This window comes from Leucoraja erinacea, chromosome 5, assembly GCF_028641065.1.
Source record: "Leucoraja erinacea ecotype New England chromosome 5, Leri_hhj_1, whole genome shotgun sequence".
Classification (NCBI taxonomy): Eukaryota; Metazoa; Chordata; class Chondrichthyes; order Rajiformes; family Rajidae; genus Leucoraja; species Leucoraja erinaceus.
Window position 1 is genome coordinate 96,242,171 of NC_073381.1, and position 24,973 is coordinate 96,267,143.

Genomic DNA, 24,973 nt, shown 5'->3' on the forward strand with positions numbered 1-24,973 from the left:
AAACGCCTTCCTCAATGTCCCTGCGACCTTGCATCTCTCTCCACCTGTTCCTGTGTCTTGGCCTTCCTAATCCCTCACGGCTGATCTGCCCCAAGCCTCAACTCTTCTGTGCCAGTTCCCCACTTGCCCTCCCTTGATACCTCGATTTTTCAGAAACGTATCCGCCTCCTCTTTAGATATCCCCAGTGACGAAGCCCGGCACGGTGGCGCAGCGCTAGAGTTGCTGCCTTACAGTGCTTGCAGCACCGGAGAGACACGGGTTCGATCCAGACTACGGGTGCTGTCTGTATGGAATTTGTACGTTCTCCCCGTGACTGTGTTGGTTTTCTGCGATATCTTTTGAGGCGTTTCCTCCCACACTCCAAACACGTACAGGTTTGTAGGTTCATTGGATAGTTATAAATGTAAAATTGTCCCTTGTGTGTGTGGGACAGTGTAAAGGTGCAAACTCGGTGGACCGAAGGGCCTGTTTGTTTCCACTCTAAACTAAACTTTAGACTGTAGATAACAGCGCTGATTCAGGCCCTTCAGCCCACTGAGTCCTCGCTGACCAGTGATCATCCCCGTACGCGAGCACTATTCTACACACTAGGGACAATTTTACAATTTACTGAAGCTGGGTGGGTTCCCAGTTCCGCAGCAGGTGAACCAGATTCAAGATTCAAGAGAGTTTATTGTCATGTGTCCCTGATAGGACAATGAAATTCTTGCTTTGCTTCAGCACAACTGAACATAATAGGCATTGACTACAGAACAGATCAGCGTGTCCATATACCATAATATAAATATATACACACATGAATAAATAAACTAATAAAGTTTATGATAAACTGATACAGAGGAGATTTACTAGAATGTTGCCTGGGTTTCAACAACTAAGTTACAGAGATAGGTTGAATACGTTAGGTCTTTATTCTCTGGAGCGCAGAAGGTTAAGGGGGGACCTGATAGAGGTCTTTAAAATGATGAGAGGGATAGACAGAGTTGATGTGGACAAGCTTTTCCCTTTGAGAATAGGGAAGATTCAAACAAGAGGACATGACTTCAGAATTAAGGGACAGAAGTTTAGGGGTAATATGAGGGGGAACTTCTTTACGCAGAGAGTGGTAGCGGTGTGGAATGAGCTTCCAGTGGAAGTGGTGGAGGCAGGTTCATTGGTATCATTTAAAAATAAATTGGATAGGCATATGGATGAGAAGGGAATGGAGGGTTATGGTATGAGTGCAGGCAGGTGGGACTAAGGGGGAAAAAAAAATGTTCGGCACGGACTTGTAGGGCCGAGATGGCCTGTTTCCGTGCTGTAATTGTTATATGGTTATTATATGGTTAAAGTGCAAATAAACAGATAATGGGATATTAATGTTCAGAGTTTTGTCCGAGCCGAGTTTAATATCCTGATGGCTGTGGGGAAGTAGCTATTCCTGAACCTGGACGTTGCAATACCTTCTACCTGAAGGTAGCAGGGAGATGAGTGTGTGGCCAGGATGGTGTGGGTCCTTGATGATACTGCCAGGCCTGCTGTTTGAGATTCTCCCCATGAGTGGAAACATTGTCCACACAGTCGTGATCCCTGAAGATCTTCTGTTCCTGTAGACATCACCCCTCATTACTCTAAACCCCAACACGTATAGATCTAACCTCTACAGCCGCTGGTAATAGGACAACCCTTGTGCCATGAATTAGCCTATTTACACTCCTTTGGAACCACTCCTATGTCAGTATATCCTTTCTTAAATAATGCAACCAAAACTCTTCAAAGTACCGTAGTTTGCCTTTACCAGCCCCTGTGACTGTACTTCCCTATTGTAAAACCCAGTCCTTTTGCAATAAAAAGGGAGCCCAGGACAAGGAGTGTGGGGCTGGGGGTCAGTGAGTCTGGGCTGAAGATCGTGGAGAATCTGAGGAATTCTTTGCCACAGAAGACTGTGGAGGCCACAAGTCAGTGGATATATTCAAGGCAGAGATAGATAGATTGTTGATTAGTGCGGGTGTCAAGGGTTATGGGGCGAAGGCAGGAGAATGGGGTTAGGAGGGAGAGATAGATCTGCCATGATTGAATGGCAGAGTAGTATTGATGGGCTGAATGGCCTAATTCTGCTCCTACCATTTATAATAAAGACCATATGCCATTTGCCTACCTATCCACTTGCTGTACCTGCCTGCAAACGTTTTACGATCTGTGCACAAGAACGCCAAAACACTTTTTGTGGGTCACAGTTTAAGGATAAGGGGGAAATCTTTTAGGACCGAGATGAGGAAAACTTTTTTCACACAGAGAGTGGTGAATCTCTGGAATTCTCTGCCGCAGAAGGTAGTTGAGGCCAGTTCATTGGCTATATTTAAGAGGGAGTTAGATGTGGCCCTTGTGGCTAAAGGGATCAGAGGGTATGGAGAGAAGGCAGGAACAGGATACTGAGTTCAGGATGATCACCCATGATCATATTGAATGGTGGTGCAGGCTTGAAGTGCCGAATGGCCTACTCCCTGCACCTATTTTCTATGTTTTGCACTTTGTACATCTGCAATCTTTCTCCACTGAGATAATAATCTGCCTTTGTATTGCCCCAACCAAAGTGCATCCTCAGTAAACTCCATCTGTCACTTTTCTACCCACTCACTGAACTTGTCTATATCCTGTTGCATAGTCCAAATATCCTCATTGCAACATTCTCTCTCACGATTTTTGTGGCAAAGTGTCATAAAGTGATTCAATGTGGAAACAGGCCCAACTTGCACACACCAGCCAACATTGTCCCAGCTACACTAGTCTCACTTTGTCCATATCCCTCCAAACATGCCCTATCCATGTACCTGTCTAACAGTTTATTAAATATTGGGATAGTCCCAGCCTCAACTACCTCCTCTGGCTGCTTGTTCCATACACCCACCACCCTATGTGTGAAAAAGTTACCCCTCAGATTCCTACTAAATCTGGGTAAAAGACTGCATCTACCTGATCTATTCCTCTCATGATTTTGTACACCTCTATAAGATCTCCCCTCATCCTCCTGCGCTCCAAGGAATAGGGACCCAGCCTACTCAACTTCCCCCTATAGCTCACACCCTCTAGTCCTGGCAACATCCTCGTAAATCTTCTCTGAACCCTTTCCAGCTTGACAATATCTTTCCTATAACATGGTGCCCAGAACTGAACACAATATTCCAAATGCGGTCTCACCCAACATCTTATACAACTGTAACATGACCTCCCAACTTCTGAACCCAATACTCTGACTGATGAAGGCCAAAGTGCCAAAGGCCTTTTGGACCACCTTATCCATCTGCGACTCGACCTTCATGGAACCATGCACTTGACAAACCTGAGCGTCTGGCATACTGATTACAGCTGTATTCATTGGTGACTTTAATCTACGTACAACTTGGTCAAAGCAAATCAGCAATGATGCAGAAACAAGGAACTGCAGTCTGAAGAAGGGTTTCGGCCCGAAACGTCGCCTATTTCCTTCGCTCCATAGATGCTGCTGCACCCGCTGAGTTTCTCCAGCAATTTTGTGTACCTTCGATCTTCCAGCATCTGCAGTTCCTTCTTGAACACAAGGAACTGCAGATGCTGGTTTGTACCAAAGATAGACACCAACTGCTGGAGTAACTCAGGCAACATCGCCGGAGAAAAAGGATAGGTGAAGTTTCGACTTGGGACCCTTGACACTGAAGGTGGAGCCCCCGGATATTAAGACCACCTGAGGAACAGATTCTTGTAGATTGGGTACTAGATTACAACAGAATGCTGTTCAGTTACCCTAAAGGCATGGTGGCACAGCGGTAGAGTTGCTGCCTCACATTGGCAATGCGAGGGGGAATTAAAGTGCTGAGCAACCGGGAGATCAGGTAGGTTAAGGCGGACTGAGCGGAGGTGTTCAGCGAAACGATCGCAAAGCCTGTGCTTGGGTATCACCGATGTACAGAAGTTGACACCTGGAACAGCGGATACAGTTCTTTCCTACACACTGTAACCAGAATGTTTACGAAGGAACTGCAGATGATGGTTTACACCGAAGAGAGACACAAAATGCTGGAGTAACTCAGCGGGACAGGCAGCATCTTTGGAGTGATATTTCGGGTCGAGACCCTTCTTCAGACTGAGAGTCAAGGGGAGAGGGAAACTAGAGATATGGAAGGTACACAATGCAAAAAAGGATAGATCAAAGCAGAAGATGGGCAATGATTGATTAAAATGTGGTCTGAGAGCCAGGGAGCAGGAGGAATCAGAGGGGGAGCAGCAAGAGGGTGTTGCACAACTCCCGCTCCAGAAATGAGGAGAGCTTCTTCAAAGTAGGCACACCTTGAGATTTCACAGTGGAACAGGCAAAATGTTTTGGGTGGAACTGCAGATGCTAATTTACACCGAAGTTAGACACACAATACTGGAGTAACTCAGCGGGACAGGCAGTAAGTAACCAGAAGGCAATTTCACAAGTTATTTATTGTTGGCTATTATAAATTTTTTACACTGATAATGTTAAAAATGTGGAACAAAATCCATTCAACAGTTGATGCAAAAACAGAGAAAATTGAGAAATTAGTCAATGCTCTCGGGCAATGTCCAATTTAATCCATCTAGTTTTGGTCACCCTTTAGTAGGAAGGATGTCGTTAAGCTGGAAAAAAGTGCAGACAATATTTTTGAGGATCAGTCTGAAGAAGGGTTTCGGCCCGAAACGTTGCCTATTTCCTTCGCTCCATAGATGCTGCTGCACCCGCTGGCAAAAACAGGAAAGCAGACTATTATCTAAATGGTGGCCGATTGGGAAAGGGGGAGATGCAGCGAGACCTGGGTGTCCTGGTACACCAGTCATTGAAGATAGGCATGCAGGTGCAGCAGGCAGTAAAGAAAGCGAAGGTATGTTAGCTTTCATTGCAAAAGGATTTGAGTATAGGAGCAGGGAGGTTCTACTGCAGTTGTACAGGGTCTTGGTGAGACCACACCTGGAGTATTGCGTACAGTTTTGGTCTCCAAATCTGAGGAAGGACATTATTGCCATAGAGGGAGTGCAGAGACGGTTCACCAGACTGATTCCTGGGATGTCAGGCCTGTCTTATGAAGAAAGACTGGATCTTGGTTTATACTCTCTAGAATTTAGAAGAGGAGGGGATCTTATAGAAAGACAAAATTCTTAGGGGTTGGACGCGATGCTTTGTTCGTGTTAGGGAAGTCCAGACCAGGGGTCACAGCTTAAGGAAAAAGGGGAAATGCAGACTTATCACTTTTTTCACGGAGCTTGCGATCCTGGAACTCTCTGCCGGGGTAGTTGAGGCCAGAGCTATATTTAAGAGGGAGTTAGATGTGGCCCTTGTGGCAAGGGGATCAATTCAATTGGAGAGAAGGCAGGTACGGATATCTGCGTTGGATGATCAGCCATGATCATATTGATGGCGGTGCAGGCTTAAAGGGCCGAATGGCCTAGCCTTTTAAAAAGGGACACAATCAATCTACATAAGCAGCACGCATACTGCACAATCAACCAGCACACGCATTTCACAGACACACTGCACAATCACACATCAACATTCAACACATAGCAATAGTTTTAAAGTGCTTCCGAAGTGCTTCAATTAAAAAAGTGCATATAGAAGGTTATTTCATTTCATATGTTCATGAGTCAGTGATCAGCATTAAAAAGCTGGACAGCCCTGGGGATGAAGGTTGCCTTCCTCCTCTGTGTCCGGCAACCCGGACAGCGGAGTCTGTGTCCTGAGGGGAGCCACTCAAACTCAGGAAACAGGATGTGAGAGGGGTCCTGAAGAATCCTGCGTGTTAACTTTACAGACTGTTGGTCGCATAGGGCAGTGAGAGTTCGGACGGGCTGCTCAATGATTTTTGAGCAGACCTTGACCACATTCAACAGGCGGTTTCTGTTTTGCAGGGTGATGGAGTGGAACCAGCTAGTGAAAGAGAAGGTTATTACATTTTCAATGAATGCGTAGTAGAATGTAGTGAGAATGTCTTTGTTAATCCCAAATGACTTCAGCTTCCTGAGTAGGTACTGTCTCTGATGGCACTTTTTAAGGATTTCCTCTATGTTAGAGGAAAACCTTAGCAGGTTGTCGAAGGCTGGTCCCAGGTATTTGTATACCTCCACTATCTCCACTGGCTCCTGCTGGATGATAGTGGTGGCCGCCTCAGCCATCTGTCTCTGTTGGGGGGGAGAAAGTCACAATCATGTCCTTGGTTTTGCTTATATTTAGCTCAAGACAAGACTTTTCACACCATGCTATAAAGTCCTGCAGGGCTGAGCTGTGATGTTGTGTGTGGCTGGGAAGAAGAGACAGGAGAACTGTGTCATCAGGAAATTTTACAAAGTGGCAGTTTGGCTGGGTGGATCTGCAGTCATCAGTGTAGAGAATGAAGAGAAGTGGGGAGAGGACACAGCCTTGTGGAGAGCCAGTGAAGGTGTAGAGGGTGTCGGACAAGGTGTGGTTCACCAACACCACACTTGTGGACTTTAGCATCGTGGAGCCCCGCGGTCCCTGGTTAGAGACCGATTCGGGAGCTCCAAGCCGCGGAGAGTTCCAGCGGTACAGACGGGGGAGTTTCGATCACCACGACGCGAGGGCTTCGGATCGCCGGCTGCGGGAGCTTTGATGGCCTTGACTGCAGATGGTTCGACAGCCCCAACCGCGGGAAAATAAAGAGGGAGAAGATTGGACTTTATTACCTTCCATCACAGTGAGGAATGCGGGGAGCCGCTGTGGTGGATGTTTATGTTAACTTTTATTTTATGTGGCTGTGTGGCTTGTTGCTTTTCACTTAGTATGGCTGTATGGTAACTCATATTTCACTGTACCTTAATTGGTACAGGTAACAATAAAACTAACCGTTGAACCTTGAAACAAGCTGCGGGAGGTGGTTGAGGCAGATACTATCACAGTGTTAAAGAAACATGGATAGGATAGGTTTAGAGGGAAATAGATCAAATGAAGTCTAAAGAAGGGTTTCGGCCCGAAACATTGTCTATTTCCTTCGCTCCATAGATGCTGCTGCACCCGCTGAGTTTCTCCAGCACTTTTGTCTACCTTCAAACGAAGGCATGTTGGGCTGAAGGGCTTTTCCACACTGGATGATTCCATGACTAGATGATGAATTACTATGGGCAACTGTCCTTATCGTTCTTGTACACCTCTATAAGATCAGCCCTCCTTCTCCTGCGCTCCAAGGAATAAAGTCCTACCCTGCTTATTATCCAGTCAGATGTCACATTTGATAAGATGTCTTCCTTGGGTTGAATTTTGCTTGCGACTAATCTTTAAGATGACGTCTTTAACATGAGGGGTGGGGTATCCTGTTCCTCCGGTTTAGTTTATAACGGGTGTAGTCATCTGCTCTCTACCTACTTTCCCCATTATACAAGGTGCCATAAGTGCACTTTTAATTATGCATCAGAAACCATGTCATCGTGCCAGCAAGGTGTGGTATCTGATTTTAATCAGCTTGGATATAATGCAGGACGTAACGACTGGTGCCTTCCAGTTACCATGCATTGTCTTTCAAAACTACTCTAACAGCTTTGTGCACGCATCATTTCATCCTTCATTATCTTGTTGTGTGCTTAGATTTCATCAACAGTTAAGTGCACCTCTTTGCCGAGGCACATTCTTACCTTTCTGTCAACCTGTGATTTGTTTGAGATTCCCTTTTTCATAGAACGCCCATTTTAAGTGACGAGGCAACTGTGATGTAGTGGTACATATGATAAATCTATCATATTATACAGCCCTTGTAATTGAGGTCAACTTTACTACTGATCCCTTTTGAGACAAGAGAGGATTATTAAACATAGAAACATAGAAATTAGGTGCAGGAGTAGGCCATTCGGCCCTTCGAGCCTGCACCGCCATTCAATATGATCATGGCTGATCATCCAACTCAGTATCCCGTACCTGCCTTCTCTCCATACCCTCTGATCCCCTTGGCCACAAGGGCAACATCTAACTCCCTCTTAAATATAGCCAATGAACTGGCCTCAACTACCCTCTGTGGCAGAGAATTCCAGAGATTCACCACTCTCTGTGTGAAAAATGTTCTCCTCATCTCGTTTTTAAAGGATTTCCCCCTTATCCTTAAGCTGTGACCCCTTGTCCTGGACTTCCCCAACATCGGGAACAATCTTCCTGCATCTAGCCTGTCCAACCCCTTAAGAATTTTGTAAGTTTCTATAAGATCCCCTCTCAATCTCCTAAATTCTAAAGAGTATAAACCAAGTCTATCCAGTCTTTCTTCATAAGACAGTCCTGACATCCCAGGAATCAGTCTGGTGAACCTTCTCTGCACTCCCTCTATGGCAATAATGTCCTTCCTCAGATTTGGAGACCAAAACTGCACGCAATACTCCAGGTGTGGTCTCACCAAGACCCTGTACAACTGCAGTAGAACCTCCCTGCTCCTATACTCAAATCCTCTTGCTATGAAAGCCAACATACCATTCGCTTTCTTTACTGCCTGCTGCACCTGCATGCCTACCTTCAATGACTGGTGTACCATGACACCCAGGTCTCGCTGCATCTCCCCCTTTCCCAATCGGCCACCATTTAGATAATAATCTGCTTTCCCGTTTTTGCCACCAAAATGGATAACCTCACATTTATCCACATTATACTGCATCTGCCAAACATTTGCCCACTCACCCAGCCTATCCAAGTCACATGACTGAATTTTACAGCGACTCTTTGATGGGGAAATGATTTTCTATGTAATGCGTAAATTAGAAATCGGTAACACTATAGAGCCTACAGAACCAGCCGCACAGTTGCTGCCTTACATTGGCAGAGACCCGGGTTCCATCCTGACTACGGGTCTGTACGGAGTTTGTACGTTCTCCCCATGACCGCCTGTGTTCACTCCGGGTGCTCCGGTTTCCTCCCACGTTTCCAAAGACGTGCAGGTTTGTAGGTTAATTGTTTAAGAAGGAATTGCAGATGCTGGAAAATCGAAGGTAGACAAAAGTGCTGGAGATACTCAGCGGGTGCAGCAGCATCTATGGAGCGAAGGAAATAGGCAACGTTTCAGGCCGAAAAGTTGCCTATTTCCTTCGCTCCATAGATGATGCTGCACCCGCTGAGTTTCTCCAGCACTTTTGTCTACCTTTGTAGGTTAATTGCTTTGGGTAAGAATTGTAAATTGTCCCTGGTGTATAGGACAGGGCAAGTGTATAGGGACCGCTGGCCAGCTTCGGCTGAAGGGCCTGTTTCCACTCTGTATCTCTAAACTAAACTTTAAACTCTGGGAAAAGTAATTGAGGCCAACTTCTTTACCACTGACCTCTTTTGAGATGAGAGAGGGTGCTTAAACATGACTGAATTTTACAGGGACTCTGGTAGACAACTGTTCTGAGGAAGGACATTATTGCCATAGAGGGAGTGAAGAGAAGGTTCACCAGACTGATTCCTGGGATGTCAGGACTGTCTTATGAAGAAAGACTGGATAGACTTGGTTTATATTCTCTAGAATTTAGGAGATTGAGAGGGGATCTTATAGAAACTTACAAAATTCTTAAGGGGTTGGACAGGCTAGATACAGGAAGATTGCTCCCGATGTTGGGGAAGTCCAGGACAAGGGGTCACAGCTTAAGGAAAAGGGGGAAATCCTTTAAAACCGAGATGAGAAGAACTTTTTTTCAGACAGAGAGTGGTGAATCTCTGGAACTCTCTGCCACAGAGGGTAGTCGAGGCCAGTTCATTGGCTATATTTAAGAGGGAGTTAGATGTGGCCCTTGTGGCTAAGGGGATCAGAGGGTATGGAGAGAAGGCAGGTACGGGATACTGAGTTGGATGATCAGCCATGATCCATGATGGCGGTGCATTGAATGGCCTACTCCTGCACCTAATTTCTATGTTTCTATGTTCTACAATAAATCCTTTAGATACTATACTCTTGTTAAAACATTCATATTGACAAGTGCACAAATTAGCTGGTTTCCTTTATTACAACTTTTTGATGCTATTGTCGAAATTTAAAACTGTAATAACAGCCTTAATAAAATTAAATCCCTACATATTCAATATTTGTAAATTTCCCATAGCCATCATAATAAACCTCCAAAACTCAAGCATGTATTCCATTGTTAAACTCCAAAAGCATTACAACATTTTGCTTTTGAATGATAATTCTTGAAAAAAATAATTTAAAGTCCCGCCACCCCAATTTGATGATTTTCACTCCCAAACATTTTTTCCCATTAAAATAAAATAAATACCAACAGTCACTTAGGCGACAAGAGACTGCAGATGTTGGGATCTGGAGGAAAAAGACTGCTGGTGTACTCAGCAGGTTGAGCAGCTGCTGTGAGGAAACGTTTCTGATGTATCAACAGCAGGTTACAGGCACCTTGCGTTTTACGTGTGTGTGATGTATGCATCTTTGAAATAACATGCTTGTTCCTTTCATACTAAAGTTTGATTTATGCGTTGGTATTTTTGGAATAACGCGCTCAGATTTATTGCTGACAGGGCCGTTGCGGGTACGTTTTGAATCAAGTGCTGCTTATTCAGCACGTAACCCCACGTAAAACACCAGGTGCCTGCATTTCAGTCAAACGTTAGACCCGTTCTTTCCCCAAAATGTCCATAACCTCCAGTACAGATTTCACAGTGTAGTCGGGCATAGCACCTTCGTCACATGTTACATTAGTATTGTTGATCCAGACAGTGGCGCCTAGACCAGCGTTCACACCTCCTTTAATGTCAGTATCTAGGTTGTCACCGATCATCATGCAGCCGTCTGCCTCCACTCCCAGCAGCTGAAAGCATTTCTGGAATATAGAGAGAGCTGGTTTCTGCTCCTGGTGTTCGCCCCCTATCACGATGGTGTCAAAGTACTGCTGGCACTGGCACGCGCTGATCTTCTCCCTCTGGACCGTGGCGCTGCCGTTAGTTAACAAGAGCAGCTTGTAGGAGTGGCGGAGGCTCCTCAGCATGGCCTTCACTTCATTCGGGATGTGCATGTGTTGGAGCCTCGTGGCTTTCCAGAGGAAGTAACACTTAGCAGCCAGGCCCTGATCTGGGTCAAGACCGTCTGTTTCTTGCAGAGCCGCCTCAAAGAGCAGTATCCTCTCCTCATCAATGTTCACTCCGGGAATGCAATCTAAATTCTCCATCTGCAACTTGGTGTTAAACTTCTCAATCACCAGCTTTGCAGTAGATTCTTCGTAACCATATTGTGACTTCAATAAATCTTCAACCTTTGAATGGAAAAATAAAAAGATATAATAGATGATATATAAACGTGGAAACAGGCCCTGCGGCCCAACTTGCCCACATCGACCAACATGTCCCGTCTACACTGGTCCCACCTGCCTTCATTTTGCCCATATCCCTCTAAATCTATCCTATCCAAGTATCTGTCTAAATGTTTCTTAAATGTTATGATAATTCCTGCCTGAACTACCACCCACGGCAGCTCGCTCCATACACCCACCACCCTTTGTGTAATAAAGGTCACCCCTCGGATTCCTATTAAATCTTTCACCCCTCACCTTACAGGGACCATTGTGAGGCCTTTGACAAGTCCCACATGGTAGGCTGGTTGGACGGTTAGTATTCAGTATTTACTTTAATGTCATTTTAACTGAGTACTTACATACGCAGAAGAAACAAAAAATAGTTTCTCAATCAGTTCCTGTCAGTGCAGTTAATAAAAACAGAATAAATACATATAGCTTCAAAATTAAAATTAACATATCTAAAAATAGGCCTAAAAACAGACATTCAGACCGAACAGTGGCTTTGCTTTGACAGGTGCCTAGCTGTCAAAGTATGGGCGAGGTTAGATGTGTTGGTGTATGATATATGGGGAGGGGACACAGTCTGTTAACCAGTCTTATTGCCTGTGGGAAGAAGCTGTGGAGCATCCTGCTGGTTTTGCAGCTGATGCTCCTGTACCTCTTCCCAGATGGCAGAATGGAGAAGATGTGGTGTGATGGATGATAGGGGTCCTTGATAATGGAGATGGCTCTGCTGATGCTCCGCTTCTGGTAGATCTCCAACAGGAAAGGGAGTGGAGCACCAATGATCCTACTGGCTGTCTTCACTATCCTGCTAAGTTCAAGTCAAGTCAAGTCAAGTTTATTTGTCACATACACATACGAGATGTGCAGTGAAATGAAAGTGCAATGCTCACGGACGTTTGTGCAAAAGACAAACAACCAAACAACCAAACAAACTATAAACACAATCATAACACACATATTCTTTTACATAATAAATAATAGAAGGAAAAACGTTCTGTAGAGTTCAGTCCCTGGTGAGTGAAGGCGTTTACAGTCCGAAACTGCACTCTGGGAAGAAACTCCTTCTCAACCTCTCTGTTCTCACTGCATGGAACGGAGGCGTTTTCCAGCCTCCTGACCGTAGCGGCTGGAACAGTCCGTTGCAGGGGTGGAAGAGGTCTCTCATGATTTTGTTTGCTCTGGAGTTGCACCTCCTCTTTGTATAGTTCCTGCAGGGGGGTGAGTGAAGTTCCACCATAGTGCGTTCGGCCGAACGCACTACTAATCTCTGCAGAGCCTTCTTGTCCTTGGCAGAGCAATTCCCGAACCAGATGGTAATGTTCCCGGACAAGATGCTTTCCACCGCCGCTGCGAAAACATTGTTTTTGTTCATAAGCCTTGCAGCTCCCAAACCAGGAAGTGATGCCGTAGGTCAGTATGCTCTCAATGGTGCCTCTGTAGAAGGTCCTTAGATGAACAGTAGGGAGATCTGCTTTCCTTAGTCTCCGGAGAGGGTGGAGCCACTGCTGAGCTCTTTTGATGACTGCTGTGGTGTTGGTCGTAGAGGTCAGGTCATCCGGCAGGTGAAGTCCCAAGAACTTTACACTGCTGACCCTCTCCACAGCAGCTCCATCAACATGCAGCGGAGTGTGATGTTGTTTTCCAGCCCTCCTGAAATCGATCACCATCACCTTTGTCTTGTCCACATTGAGGGTGAGATTGTGAGATCTGCACCACTCCGTAAGCAGCTCCACCTCCATCTTGTACGCCGACTCATTGTTGTCACTGATGAGACCCACCACTGTTGTGTCATCAGCGAACTTGTTGATATAATTATTGCTGAGCCTGGCAGTACAGTCATGAGTAAGCAGACTGAACAGCAGGGGGCTTAGGACACAGCCTTGGGGTGAGCCAGTGCTCATTTGATGTCCGGCTGCCCGCCCTGACTGTCTGCTGCCGCTGCGTCAGAAAATGAAGGACCCAGTTGCAAGTGCCAGTGTCCACCTTCAACCGCTTCAGCTTCTCCACTAGCTGCTGTGGGATGATTGTATTAAAAGCTGAGCTGAAGTCTATGAAGTGGATCCTGTCATAGGTGTTCTTCCGGTCGAGATGTGATAGTGCGAGGTTGAGTGTTGTAGAGACTGCGTCCTCTGTGGCTCTGTAAGCGAACTGTAGTGGGTCCAGGTTGGCAGGGAGACAGTTTTTAATGTGCTGCATGACCAGCTGCGCAAAACGCTTCATTAATATGGGTGTGAGAGCCACTGGACGAAAGTCATTGAGACAGGCTGGGTTGGGCTTCTTCGGGACGTGAGGTGACAATGAGGCACTACTGCCTGGCTGAGTGAGATGTTAAAAATGTCTGCAAAGACATCTTTTAGTTGCTCTGTGCAGTCCTTTAAAACGCGTCCAGGGATGTTGTCCAGCCCTGCAGCTTTGCGTGGATAGACGCTGGCAAAGGCCTTTTTAACTCCGGCTGTGGACAGCCTGAGTGACTGGTCGCTGGGTGATGGTAGGAGTGATTGTATCTGGGTGGAATTTTTAACCTAAAAACGTGCGTGAACTTTGTTTAGTTCGTCTGGTAGAGAGGGGTCCTTTTGGCATATCCGCAGCGGGGGGGGGGGGCTTGTAGTCAGTGATGGTATGAAATCCCTGCCACAAATGACGTGTGTCTTTGTCGTCTGCGAAGTGGCTGTTTAGTCTTTGTACATACTGCCTCTTCGCATCTCTGATCCCCCGGGACAGGTTACTCCGTGCCAATTTGTATGCTGCGTTGTCCCCAGATTTGAATGCAGTATTCCGGACTCTCAGTAAAGAACAAACTTCCCCAGAACGCATGGAATCGAAGGTGGGCTTGCTAAATGGAAAATGGCTCAGAGGAAGGAGTCAAAGGGTAGTTATCAGGGTTTATTTTACTGATTGGAGCAATGGGTTCAGCAGACAGGGGTCAGTTCTGGGTCCACTGTTGCTTGGCGTCTAAATCGGAGCAATTGCAGAGAGTTGTGCAAGAGAGTTGATGCTTTGGCACCGACAGTGCAAGAGCTAGCTGCTCTTGAAAAGGAGGCACAGTCGTCTTTCTTACAGTTTGGCTTTCTTCCCAACCAATTGTTCAAGCGCTTTTGATTGCAACATGCGCCTTAATTTAGTTCAACAAAGAAACTGACAAGTTACTAAAGAATAGCCAGTGGCCGTCGAGAACAAAGACGGAGATAGACACAAAATGCTGGAGTAACTCAGCAGGGGAGGCAGCATCTCTGGAGGGAAGGAATGGGTGACGTTTCGGGTGGAGACCCTTCTTCAGAGAGCAAAGACAGACCAGGCAGCTGAAGGGAACAGACCCAGCGAGCGGCGGGAACAAGGATGGATGCGGTGGCCTGGAATGGAAACAGCTCATAACAACTTGAGCGCGGACTGGACTTTGGAAAATGGTGCCAAAACCGGAGCATGCGGGGTTACTAGACTATTGGTACTGAGGTATGGCAATCCTCTACTGCTCTGTTTGTAAGAAAAGAATTTCACTCTGCGTTTGCACTCCGCACAAGTAACAATAAAAGCACCACTGAGGTGAATAAACAGAGAAATACACTCTGGAAGGACAAGAAGAGTTGGAGTATTATATAAATAGGTAACTCAGTGGGGAAATGTACACAGTGGTCTTTGTACAGTCATTGAAAGGAGACGTGGGTGCTGCAAGCAGCTGTGGCCACGACGTCACTTCCAAATGTCATGGTTTGGGAACAGCCTCATCCAAGACATTGTAGTCGCAGCCCAGACTGCCACACAAACCAACTCCCCATCCATTGACTTCATCTACACTTCACGCTGCCTCGGCAAGGCCAGCAGCAGAATCAAGGGCCAGTCTCACCCTGGTCACTCCCTCTTCTCCCCGCTCCCATTAGGTAAGAGGTACAGAAGTGTGAAAATGCACACCTCCAGATTCAGGGACAGTTTCTTCCCAGCTGTTATCAGGCAACAGAATCATCCTACCATCCTACCACATATTGAGAGCGGGTCTGAAGAAGGGACTGAACCTGAAATGTCGCCCATTCGTGCTCTCCAGAGATGCTGCCTGTCCCGCTGAGTTACTCCAGTTTTTTGTGTCCACAATGTAAATCAGCATCTGTAGTTCCGTCCTACACAACCAGGAAGTTTAGTTTGGTTTATTGTCATGTGTACCGAGGTACAGTGAAAAACTAGTTGCGTGCTATCCAGTCAGCAGAAATACAATACAAGATTACAATAATAAACTAAACTAAACCAAAGTGCAGATCCGCTGGGTCTGTTCCCCCCAACGCATGGTGGTTGGGGGGTGGGGGGTTTGCTGCGGCTTCACACGCACACTAACCAACCCCCACACACACACGAGGGAAGGGGGTAGGGGGTGAGAGGGGGGTAGGGGGAGATGGGGTGGGCGAGGGGAGGGAGGGAGACCGCTGCATTTGGTCTAGTACACTGTAAATGGCTCGATTGTAATCATGTACAGGTATGCCTTTCTGCTGACTGGATAGCATGCAACTAGTTTTTCACTGTACCTCGGTACACATGATAATAAACTAAACTAAACTTCCTGGTTGTGTAGGAAGGAACTGTAGATGCTGGTTTACATTGAAGATAGACACAAAATGCTGGAGTAACTCAGCAGGACGGACAGCATCTTTGAAGGGGAGGATGCAGCCTGAGCTGCCGGGTTGCTGCAGCATTTTGTGTCTATACCCCGTGGATTGCCGGATCAGGGGGCGCTCAGAACACCGCCGACCACTGCTCCCTACCTCTTTATTTCCAAAATAAATTCAGTCAATTATTTACAATAGGTGACAGTGGGGAAATCCTGATAGACAATAGGTGCCGGAGTAGGCCATTCTGCCCTTCGAGCCAGCACCGCCATTCAATGCAATCATGACTGATCATCCACAATCAGTACCCCGTTCCTGCCTTCTCACCATATCCAATGACTCCGCTATCTTTAAGAGCCCTATCTAGCTCTCTCTTAAAAGTATCCAGAGAACCGGCCTCCACCGCCCTCTGAGGCAGAGAATTCCAGAGACTCACTTTCTGGATGAAAAAGTGTTTCCTCATCTCCATTCTAAATGGCTTACCCCTTCTTCTTAAACTGTGGCCCCAGGTTCTGGACTCTCCCAATGAACATGTTTCCTGCCTCTAGCATGTCCAAACCCTTAACAATCTTATATGTTTCAATAAGATACCCTCTCATCCTTCTAAAGCCCAGCTGCTCCATTCTCCCAGCATATGACAGTCCCGATATCCCGGGAATTAACCTGGTAAACCTACGCTGCACTCCCTCAATAGCAAGAATGTCCTTACTCAAATTAGGGGACCAAAACTGCACACAATAATCCAGGTGTGGTTTCACTCGGGGCCCTGTACAACTGCAGAAGGACCTCTTTGCTCCTTTACTCAACTCCTCTTGTTATGAAGGCCAACATGCCATTCGCTTTCTTCACTGCCTGCTGTACCTGCATTAACTGATGAACAAGGACCTCCAGATCCCGTTGCACTTCCTTTTCCCAACTTGACACCATTCAGATGATAATCTGCCTTCCCGTTCTTGCTACCAAAGTGGATAACCTCACATTTATCCACATTAAACTGCATCTGCCATGCATCTGCCCACACCCCCAACCTGTCCAATCCACCCTGCATTCTCATACCATCCTCCTTCCTCACAGTTCGCACTGCCATCACGCTTTGTGTCATCTGCAAATAAGCTAATATTACTTTGAATCCCTTCATCCAAATTATTGATGTATATTGTAAATAGCTGCGGTCCCAGCACCGAGCCTTGCGGTACCCCACTAGTCACTGCCTGCCATTCTGAAAGGGACCCGTTAATCCCTACTCATACCATGTGTTCTAATTTTTCCCACTAATCTCCTGTGTGGGACCTTGTCAGGGGATTCATTTAATTATTTACTATGCTATTCACAATACTATTTACAATACTAAACAAACCCACCACCATAGTACAAGTGAAGCAAACATTGGATGACTATTTCCCCATCCTTTAAAAAAAAGATTCATTCAATTATTTGCAATACTGTTCACAATAGCGGAGCAAGATGGGTTACTCTCACACAAACGTGTAGTACGCTCATGGGCGTATTCATGGGTGATTATAGGACCCATTTTAGCAACCAGTCCCCGCCATCTTGTTCCGCCATCTTGCTTCCGGCCAAAGATCGGATCTTTGTTTCCACAGCGGGGAGAGGGAGTGTGGGGCCCGGGGAGAGGGAGTGCGTGGCCCTGGGCAGCGGGGAGAGGGAGTGTGGGCCCGGAAGGCGGGGAGAGGGGCATAGGTCTGAAAGACAATAAAAGGCTATCTATCTATCTATCTATCTATTAATGTCATTCAGACTTCGGTCTGAATGACAATAAAAGGCTAGTGTGTGTCTATCTATCTATCTATCTATTAATGTCCCTTGTCTAGTCTGAAATAAAGTTCATCATTGGATCAGAAGAAATATAATTGTGTGTGTTATATGATTATATACATTTATATAATGTTCATGTATGTGTGTTTATAAACATTTTATTCTTTAACAAGAATTAACAGAATTATGAACTAACAGAATTATGAATCTAACCCTATAATCACACACAAAAACTCCCCCGCAATGTCAATTACCCTGCGAGTCGGGTCGATTCCGGTTGCTACATAGAAACATAGAAACATAGAAATTAGGTGCAGGAGTAGGCCATTCGGCCCTTCGAGCCTGCACCGCCATTCAATATGATCATGGCTGATCATCCAACTCAGTATCCCGTACCTGCCTTCTCTCCATACCCCCTGATACCCTTAGCCACAAGGGCCACATCTAACTCCCTCTTAAATATAGCCAATGAACTGGCCTCAACTACCCTCTGTGGCAGAGAGTTCCAGAGATTCACCACTCTCTGCGTGAAAAAAGTTCTTCTCATCTCGGTTTTAAAGGATTTCCCCTTTATCCTTAAGCTGTGACCCCTTATCCTGGACTTCCCTAACATCGGGAACAATCTTCCTGCATCTAGCCTGTCCAACCCCTTAAGAATTTTGTAAGTTTCTATAAGATCCCCTCTCAATCTTCTAAATTCTAGAGAGTATAAACCAAGTCTATCCAGTCTTTCTTCATAAGACAGTCCTGACATCCCAGGAATCAGTCTGGTGAACCGTCTCTGCACTCCCTCTATGGCAATAATGTCCTTCCTCAGATTTGGAGACCAAAACTGTACGCAATACTCCAGGTGTGGTCTCACCAAGACCCTGTACAACTGCAGTAGAACCTCTCTGCTCCTATACTCAAATCCTTTTGCAATGAAAGCTAAAATCAACTCAAACACTGTTTGTGAACCATTTAAAAAGAAATGATTTAAAAAACATTAAAAAAGACAATTACCAGAGTCAAATTTTATTCTTGACATGAAGTATGAACTGACAGATTTATGAATCTAACCCACACAAACTGTTGCCCCGCAACATTGATTACAGTGCGAGTCGGGTCGGGTCAGGTAGGCTCAGGTTGCTAAAATGGGCGTGGAAATGCCCAGGATCCCCTCCGTAGCTACTACACGTCAGCCCATTGTATTTAGCAGGAGTAGCCCATCTTCAGATTCAGATTCAGATTCAATTTTAATTGTCATTGTCGGTGACAATGATCTTGCTCTGCTCTAAGATCTTTGCTATTTACAACACTAAACAAACCCACCACCATAGTGCACATTTGATAACTATTTCCCCATCCTTTAAAACAAATAGATTTATTCAATTATTTGCAACAGTACACATTTGATAACTATTTCCCCATCCTTTAAAACAAATAGATTTATTCAATTATTTGCAACAGTACACATTTGATAACTATTTCTCCATCATTTTTTTTCACCAAAAAGAGATTTATTCAGGAACCCAGCAGCACAATGCAAGTGAAACACATTTGCCTGAGACAACCATGGCCCTACCCGGCGAAGGGCTCTGCTGCTGGCGCCGGCCGTGTCCACCAGCGTGTTGTCCAGGTCGAAGAGCAGCGCTCGGATGCCCACTGCTGCTGCCTGGGCCGCCATCACCCGGGCAACCGCTGCCCCTCCCCCCCTCCAACCCGGGCCCGGCGACGCACCACGCCTGCGCGACGCCGCCTCAGCCGGCACCGCCCCCAACACGCCTGCGCGCCGGCCTCGACGACCAACGCGTCTGCCGGTTGCGGAGTCAATGCGCACGCGCGGTATAGGCAACCGGCAGTCCAGTCGGGATACGCATGTGTAGTGAACGGCAGCCGGTGGCGGAGTCAGTGCGCCTGCTCCGGACATCACTTTCCCCTTGCATGAGAGTGGAAGAAGGTCCTGCAGGCGCAGGCGCAGCTGGAGCTCCAGTGGACACAGAAAGAAGCACAACTGGGGGTAATGTCATAGTCATGGAGTGATACAGTGTAGAAACTGGCCCTTCGGTCCAACTCGCCCACTCTGGCCAACAATATCACAGCTACACTAGTCCCACCTGCCTGCGTTTGGTCCATAAAGTAGCAATGTTACAAAATTTTGAGATTTAAAAAATCAAGTCTGCAATTTATCCCATCAGATAAAGCATAACAATAAGTTTAATTTGACACCAAATTCACTTTCATATCTCAAGTATTAAAAAAGTTATGACCATTTTCATACTCGGAAATTAGCATCTTGTTCCCTATTGATTTTCAATGGACATTACAAAAAAGCTGTGATCTTGGATAGTCAAACGCCCATTTCTTAAGGAAAGATTAACATTTTTAAATAGCCTAAGTGTCCAAAGATTATTCACAAATAATTCACAATATAATATGATTTTTATATCTAATTTACATTAATTTATAGGCCAAATGGAAGGAATTTAGTGTTCAATTGCTGTAAATAAATGCCCATTTAAATCGGCTTTCTAGTGGGTTCATGTGGAACGCGCTGGTTTAGAACGTTGACATAGCGCTGGATTAGTGCCCTCAAATGCCGAGAAAAATACTGCGGGATATAAAAAGCCCAAAATGAACTATTCGTTATAGATAATTTGATATTCAGGGTTATATATATGCCCCATTTAATGTAAAAATAAGGTACATACCTTTAATTGTTTGCTTTATAAAACCCTGGGGCTGCGAGAGGTTGCGAAATCAGAGAGTAATTTTAAAACTATTATAACTATATTATCGAGGCCTATAAAACTAATAATACCTTTTGCGACCGGGTCTTGCAGCGATTTTTCGTTAATGATTTACTAGGCTGAACATGTGCGATTAGTACAGCCTAGTAAAAATCGCGTTTTAAACCCGCCCCCTCCAAACAGCGCCAAAATCGCCGACATGGCTGAGGGCAGATTCCCAATGACGATTCAGGTAGGTTTTGTAACATACCTACATAAAGGGGCTGTCCCACTGCGGCGAGTATGAGTCGAGGACAAACTCTTATGAACTCGCGGATTAGCTCAACTCATACTCGCAGCATGGTCGACACGAGGTCCTAGGAGGTCTTTGTAACTCTCCTTCATGCTCGAGAGTAGTCCCCGCATACTCGAGGCTTCAGCTAGGTCGCGGCGTATTTTTCAACATGCTGAAAAATGCCCGCGAGTAAAAAAAGGTCGCCATGGAAAAAAATCAATATTTTTTTAACTCGTAGGTTTAGTCGAGGTAGGTCGTAGTAGGTCGGCATGTTAGTCGTAGGTAATCGAGGGTAGTGGAAGGTAGTCGTAGATAGTCTTCAACATAGTCGAAGGAGATCGAAGGAGGTCGTCTTCACTCTCCACTATCGGTGTCCAATTTTCCCAAATCTATTCGAAGCTAGTTTTCAACATAGTTGAAGGAGGTCTTCAACATGACACTTTTTCAAACTCTCCTAAACTCGCCAATTAGGTCGCTGCAGTGGGACAGCCCCTTATCCCTCCAAACCTGCCCTATCCATATACCTGTCTACGTTGGGATAGTCCCAGCCTCAACTACTTCCTTTGGCAGCTTGTTCCATACGCCCACCAGTGGAAAAAGTCACCCCTCAGATTCCTATTAAATCTTTGTGACAATAAATGTGACAATAAACTGACCTTGAACCTGTGAAATCTACTCTGAACCCTCTCCAGCTTGACAATATCTTTCCTGTATCATTGTGCCGAGAATTGAGCACAATATTCTAAATGCGGTCTCACCAAACGTCTTATATAACTACAACATGACCTCCCAACGCCTATACTCAATACTCTGACTGATGAAGGCCAATGTACCAAAAATCTTTTTGACCACATTATCTACCTGCAACACGACCTTCATGGAACCATGCACTTGTACTCCTAGATCCCTCTGCTCTACAACACTACCCAGAGGCCTACCATTTACTGTGTAGGTCCTGCTCTTGTTCGACATCCCAAAATGCAACACCTCACACTTCTCTGTATTAAATTCCCTCAACCATTCCTCTGCCCACCTGGCCAATCGATCCAGATTCAGCTGCAATCGTTCACAACCATCTTCACTATCTGCAAAACCACCCACTTTTGTGACCCATCTTTGACATTTGCCAAAGTTTTCTGCTCTGAAATGGTTTCTGCAGAACACAGGGGTAGAATTGGGATAACATTGGGATAAAACCCATTCCTTTAGAGCAGAGGAGTGTAGATATAGATATGCCATTTATTGTCACTATACATGTACAGTGAAACTGAAAGCTGCTCGTACTCAGTGCATACATACAATTTAGCACAAAAAGCAAGAAACAGAAAAAACAAAAAACAGAAGGGAGATGGGGGGGGTGGGAATAGGTGCACAAATTCTGCGGCGCTACATACATATATACATATATACAGATGGAAGTCCGTGTTGGGCGGTGTAGTCAGTGCATGTGTGAATTTGAATTTATGGTAGATATAATTCTCGGAAAGTAACTATTCCTGAGTCTGTTTGTCCTGGATTTGATGCACCTATAGCGCCTTCCAGAGGGCAGCAGGTCGAACAGTCCAAACGCAGGATGGGAGCTGTCTTTGATGATCTTCTTTGCCCTGCTAAGGCAGCGGGAGGTGTAGATGTCCATCAGGGAGGGGAGAGGGCAGCCAATGATCCTCTGCGCTGTCCTGGTTACCCTCTGAAGCCTCTCCCTGTCTGCCATGGTGCAGCTGCCATACCATGCTGTAATGCAGTATGTCAGCAGGCTCTTAGAGTCCAGGTTGTACTTCCTGAGGACCCTCAGGAAGTGCAGCCGCTGCTGAGCCTTCTTGATGACCGCTGTCGTGTTGTCCGTCCAGGAGATGTCAGCAGCGATATGGACGCCGAGAAACCGGAAGGTGTTGACCCTCTCCACACACTCGCCGTTGATGTGTAGGGGGGCTAAGTCGGCGCTGTGCCTCCTGAAGTCGACAATGAGCTATTTTGTTTTCCTTTCCTCTTTTCTTTTGTAGGTTTGTATAAACCTACTTCCCAACACTCATTGTGTAGGAAGGAACTTCAGATGCTGGTTTAAACTTTAGAGACTGAAGAAGGGTCCCAACCTGAAATGTCACCTATTCCTTTGCTGCCTGTCTGACCCGCTGAGTTACTCCAGCATTTTGTGCCTATCTTCTGAGCACTCGTTCATGGAAAGAGCTGCCACAGGGTATAGTTGAGGCAGGTACTAGAACAACATTTAGAAAACACGGGCAATTTCAATAGTATTTTGTTGTCAAATGCTCATACGTCACAGGAGCAGAGTTAGGCCATTCGGCCCATCATGTTTACTCCACCATTCAATCATGTCTGTTCTATCTCTCCCTCCTAACTCCATTCTCCTGCCTTCTCCCCACGACCCCTGACTCCCGCACTAATCAAGAATCAATCAATCTCCGCCTTAAAAATATCCACTGACTTGGCCCCCACAGCCATCAGTGGCAATGAATTCCACAGATTCACCACCCTCTGACTACAAAAATTCCTCCTTTCAAAAGGTACATCGTGCCGGAGAGGACAGTGGAAACATAGAAACATTGAAAAATTGATGCAGGGGTAGGCCATTCAATATGATCATGGCTGATCATCTAAAATCAATACCCTGTTCCTGCTTTCCCCCCATATCACTTGATTCCTTTAGCCCTAAAAGCTAAATCTTACTCTCTTGAAAACAGCCAGTGAACTGGCCTCCACTGCCTTCTGTGGCAGCGAATTCCACAGATTCACAACTCTCTGGGTGACATTTTTTCTCATCTCAGTCGTAAATGACCTCCCCTTATTCTTAAACTGTGACCCCTGGTTCTGGACTCCCCCAACATCGGGAGCATATTTCCTGCATCTCACCTGTCCAATCCTTTAAGAATTTTATATGTTTCTATAAGATCCCCCTCTCCTAAACTCCAGTAAATATAAGCCCAGTCGACATCATATGACAGTGTTGAGTTAGATAAATCACTGGGTTCAGATAACAGAGTTTGATTCACTCAGTAATTTATTACACTGCTAAATAAGGCATGTACACTCATGTATCCTCAAATATCCCCGCACGCACTCGCAAGCCCCGAGTACACAGCAGAGCACGCCGCAGGGTGTTTAGTTCAAGATCACCTGACACGGTGCAAGGCTGAGTTCTCTCACCGAAAGGGTGTCCAACACCATCCTTTATGGCATTTCTTATCAGAGCAGACTGCCCCCTCCCCGAGCCATTCATAAGCCCCACTTGTCTGCAATGTTTCTGCGCTTCTAGCGGCAAGGGGTCTACCCAACTATTGCTGTTGTGTTGTGTTTGCCAACGTTACGCTTTCCCATAGAATGGCTTGGGAAAGGCTGTGTTCCCAGACAACAGGTGCGAGGAGATAACGCATCTGGAAACTTGTTTCCGAGAGGCTATGGGATGTAGGGTTGCTCATTTAGTTGATAACTCCATTCCAAATCTATATAACAAAAAGTCTCACCTTGACCACTTCCTGTCTGCACTGTATATTGATTTTAGAAAAAATGCTACTCTGTATCACTATGAATTTTTGGCCATCTTACACACAGTCCTCCTCTGCTGAGGCAGCTCCGAGGATTTTTCCGATTGATGAAAAATAAAAAACTTATGAGTGTTTAAAAAAATCTTGATATCAGCTGATTGGTCTGCTCACCGTCCAATCACCACGATGAAGGTAACGCCCCTTCCAGGTTGGGGGGGGCAGGACTATAAAACCCCGGATGCCTGGACGTCAGTCAGTTACTCTGGAAGATCGCAAAGGAGAGGCGACAACTGTGATTCTAAGCTGTGAATCAACTGAAATGTGACTAGGCAATGTACTTGCAATAAATGATTTGTTAGCCTGTAATGACAATGCCATGAGTTGTTTGGCCTGCCCTGCCCTGCCTGTGCTTGAAACTGCAATGCAAAATTGGAAATGAAATGCCAAGCCATGAGTTGTTTGGCCCTGCCCTGCCTGTGCATGAAACTGCAATGCAAAATTGGAAATTAAATGACAATGCCATGAGTTGTTTGGCCTGCCCTGCATGTGCTTGAAACTGCAATGCAAAATTTGAAATGAATAGACAATAGACAATAGGTGCAGGAGTAGGCCATTCGGCCCTTCGAGCCTGCTCCGCCTTTCAATGTGATCATGGCTAATCATCCCCAATCAGTACCCCGTTCCTGCCTTCTCCCAATATCCCCTGACTCCGCTATCTTTAAGAGCCCTATCTAGTTCTCTCTTTAAAGTATCCAGAGAACCGGCCTCCACCGCCTTCTGAGGCAGAGAATTCCACAGAAATGAAATGACAATGCCATGAGTTGTTTGGCCTGCCCTATGCTTGAAATGGATTGACTTGACTT

The 24,973-nt window shown here is 45.8% G+C and overlaps 1 protein-coding gene across 1 annotated transcript; it reads right to left on the reverse strand.

Annotated features, from left to right (window-relative positions):
* Positions 1-9,917: 9,917 nt before the first annotated feature.
* On the reverse strand, positions 9,918-19,309 carry nanp (N-acetylneuraminic acid phosphatase). Its single transcript, XM_055636328.1, has 2 exons — positions 19,172-19,309; positions 9,918-11,194 (listed from the first exon to the last, which is right to left on the reverse strand). Exons 1-2 carry the CDS (start codon positions 19,271-19,273, stop codon positions 10,553-10,555), a joined length of 744 nt encoding a protein of 247 aa, XP_055492303.1. The 5' UTR covers positions 19,274-19,309; the 3' UTR covers positions 9,918-10,552.
* Between the last annotated feature and the right edge of the window lie 5,664 nt (positions 19,310-24,973).

Coding starts and splice junctions, on each gene's coding strand:
- nanp (XM_055636328.1), bottom strand. CDS start 19,273: ATGGCGGCCCAGGCAGCAGCAGTGGGCATCCGAGCGCTGCTCTTCGAC. Junction 11,195..19,171: donor GCAGCAGAGCCCTTCGCCGG/GTAGGGCCATGG, acceptor TTCCATTCAAAG/GTTGAAGATTTATTGAAGTC.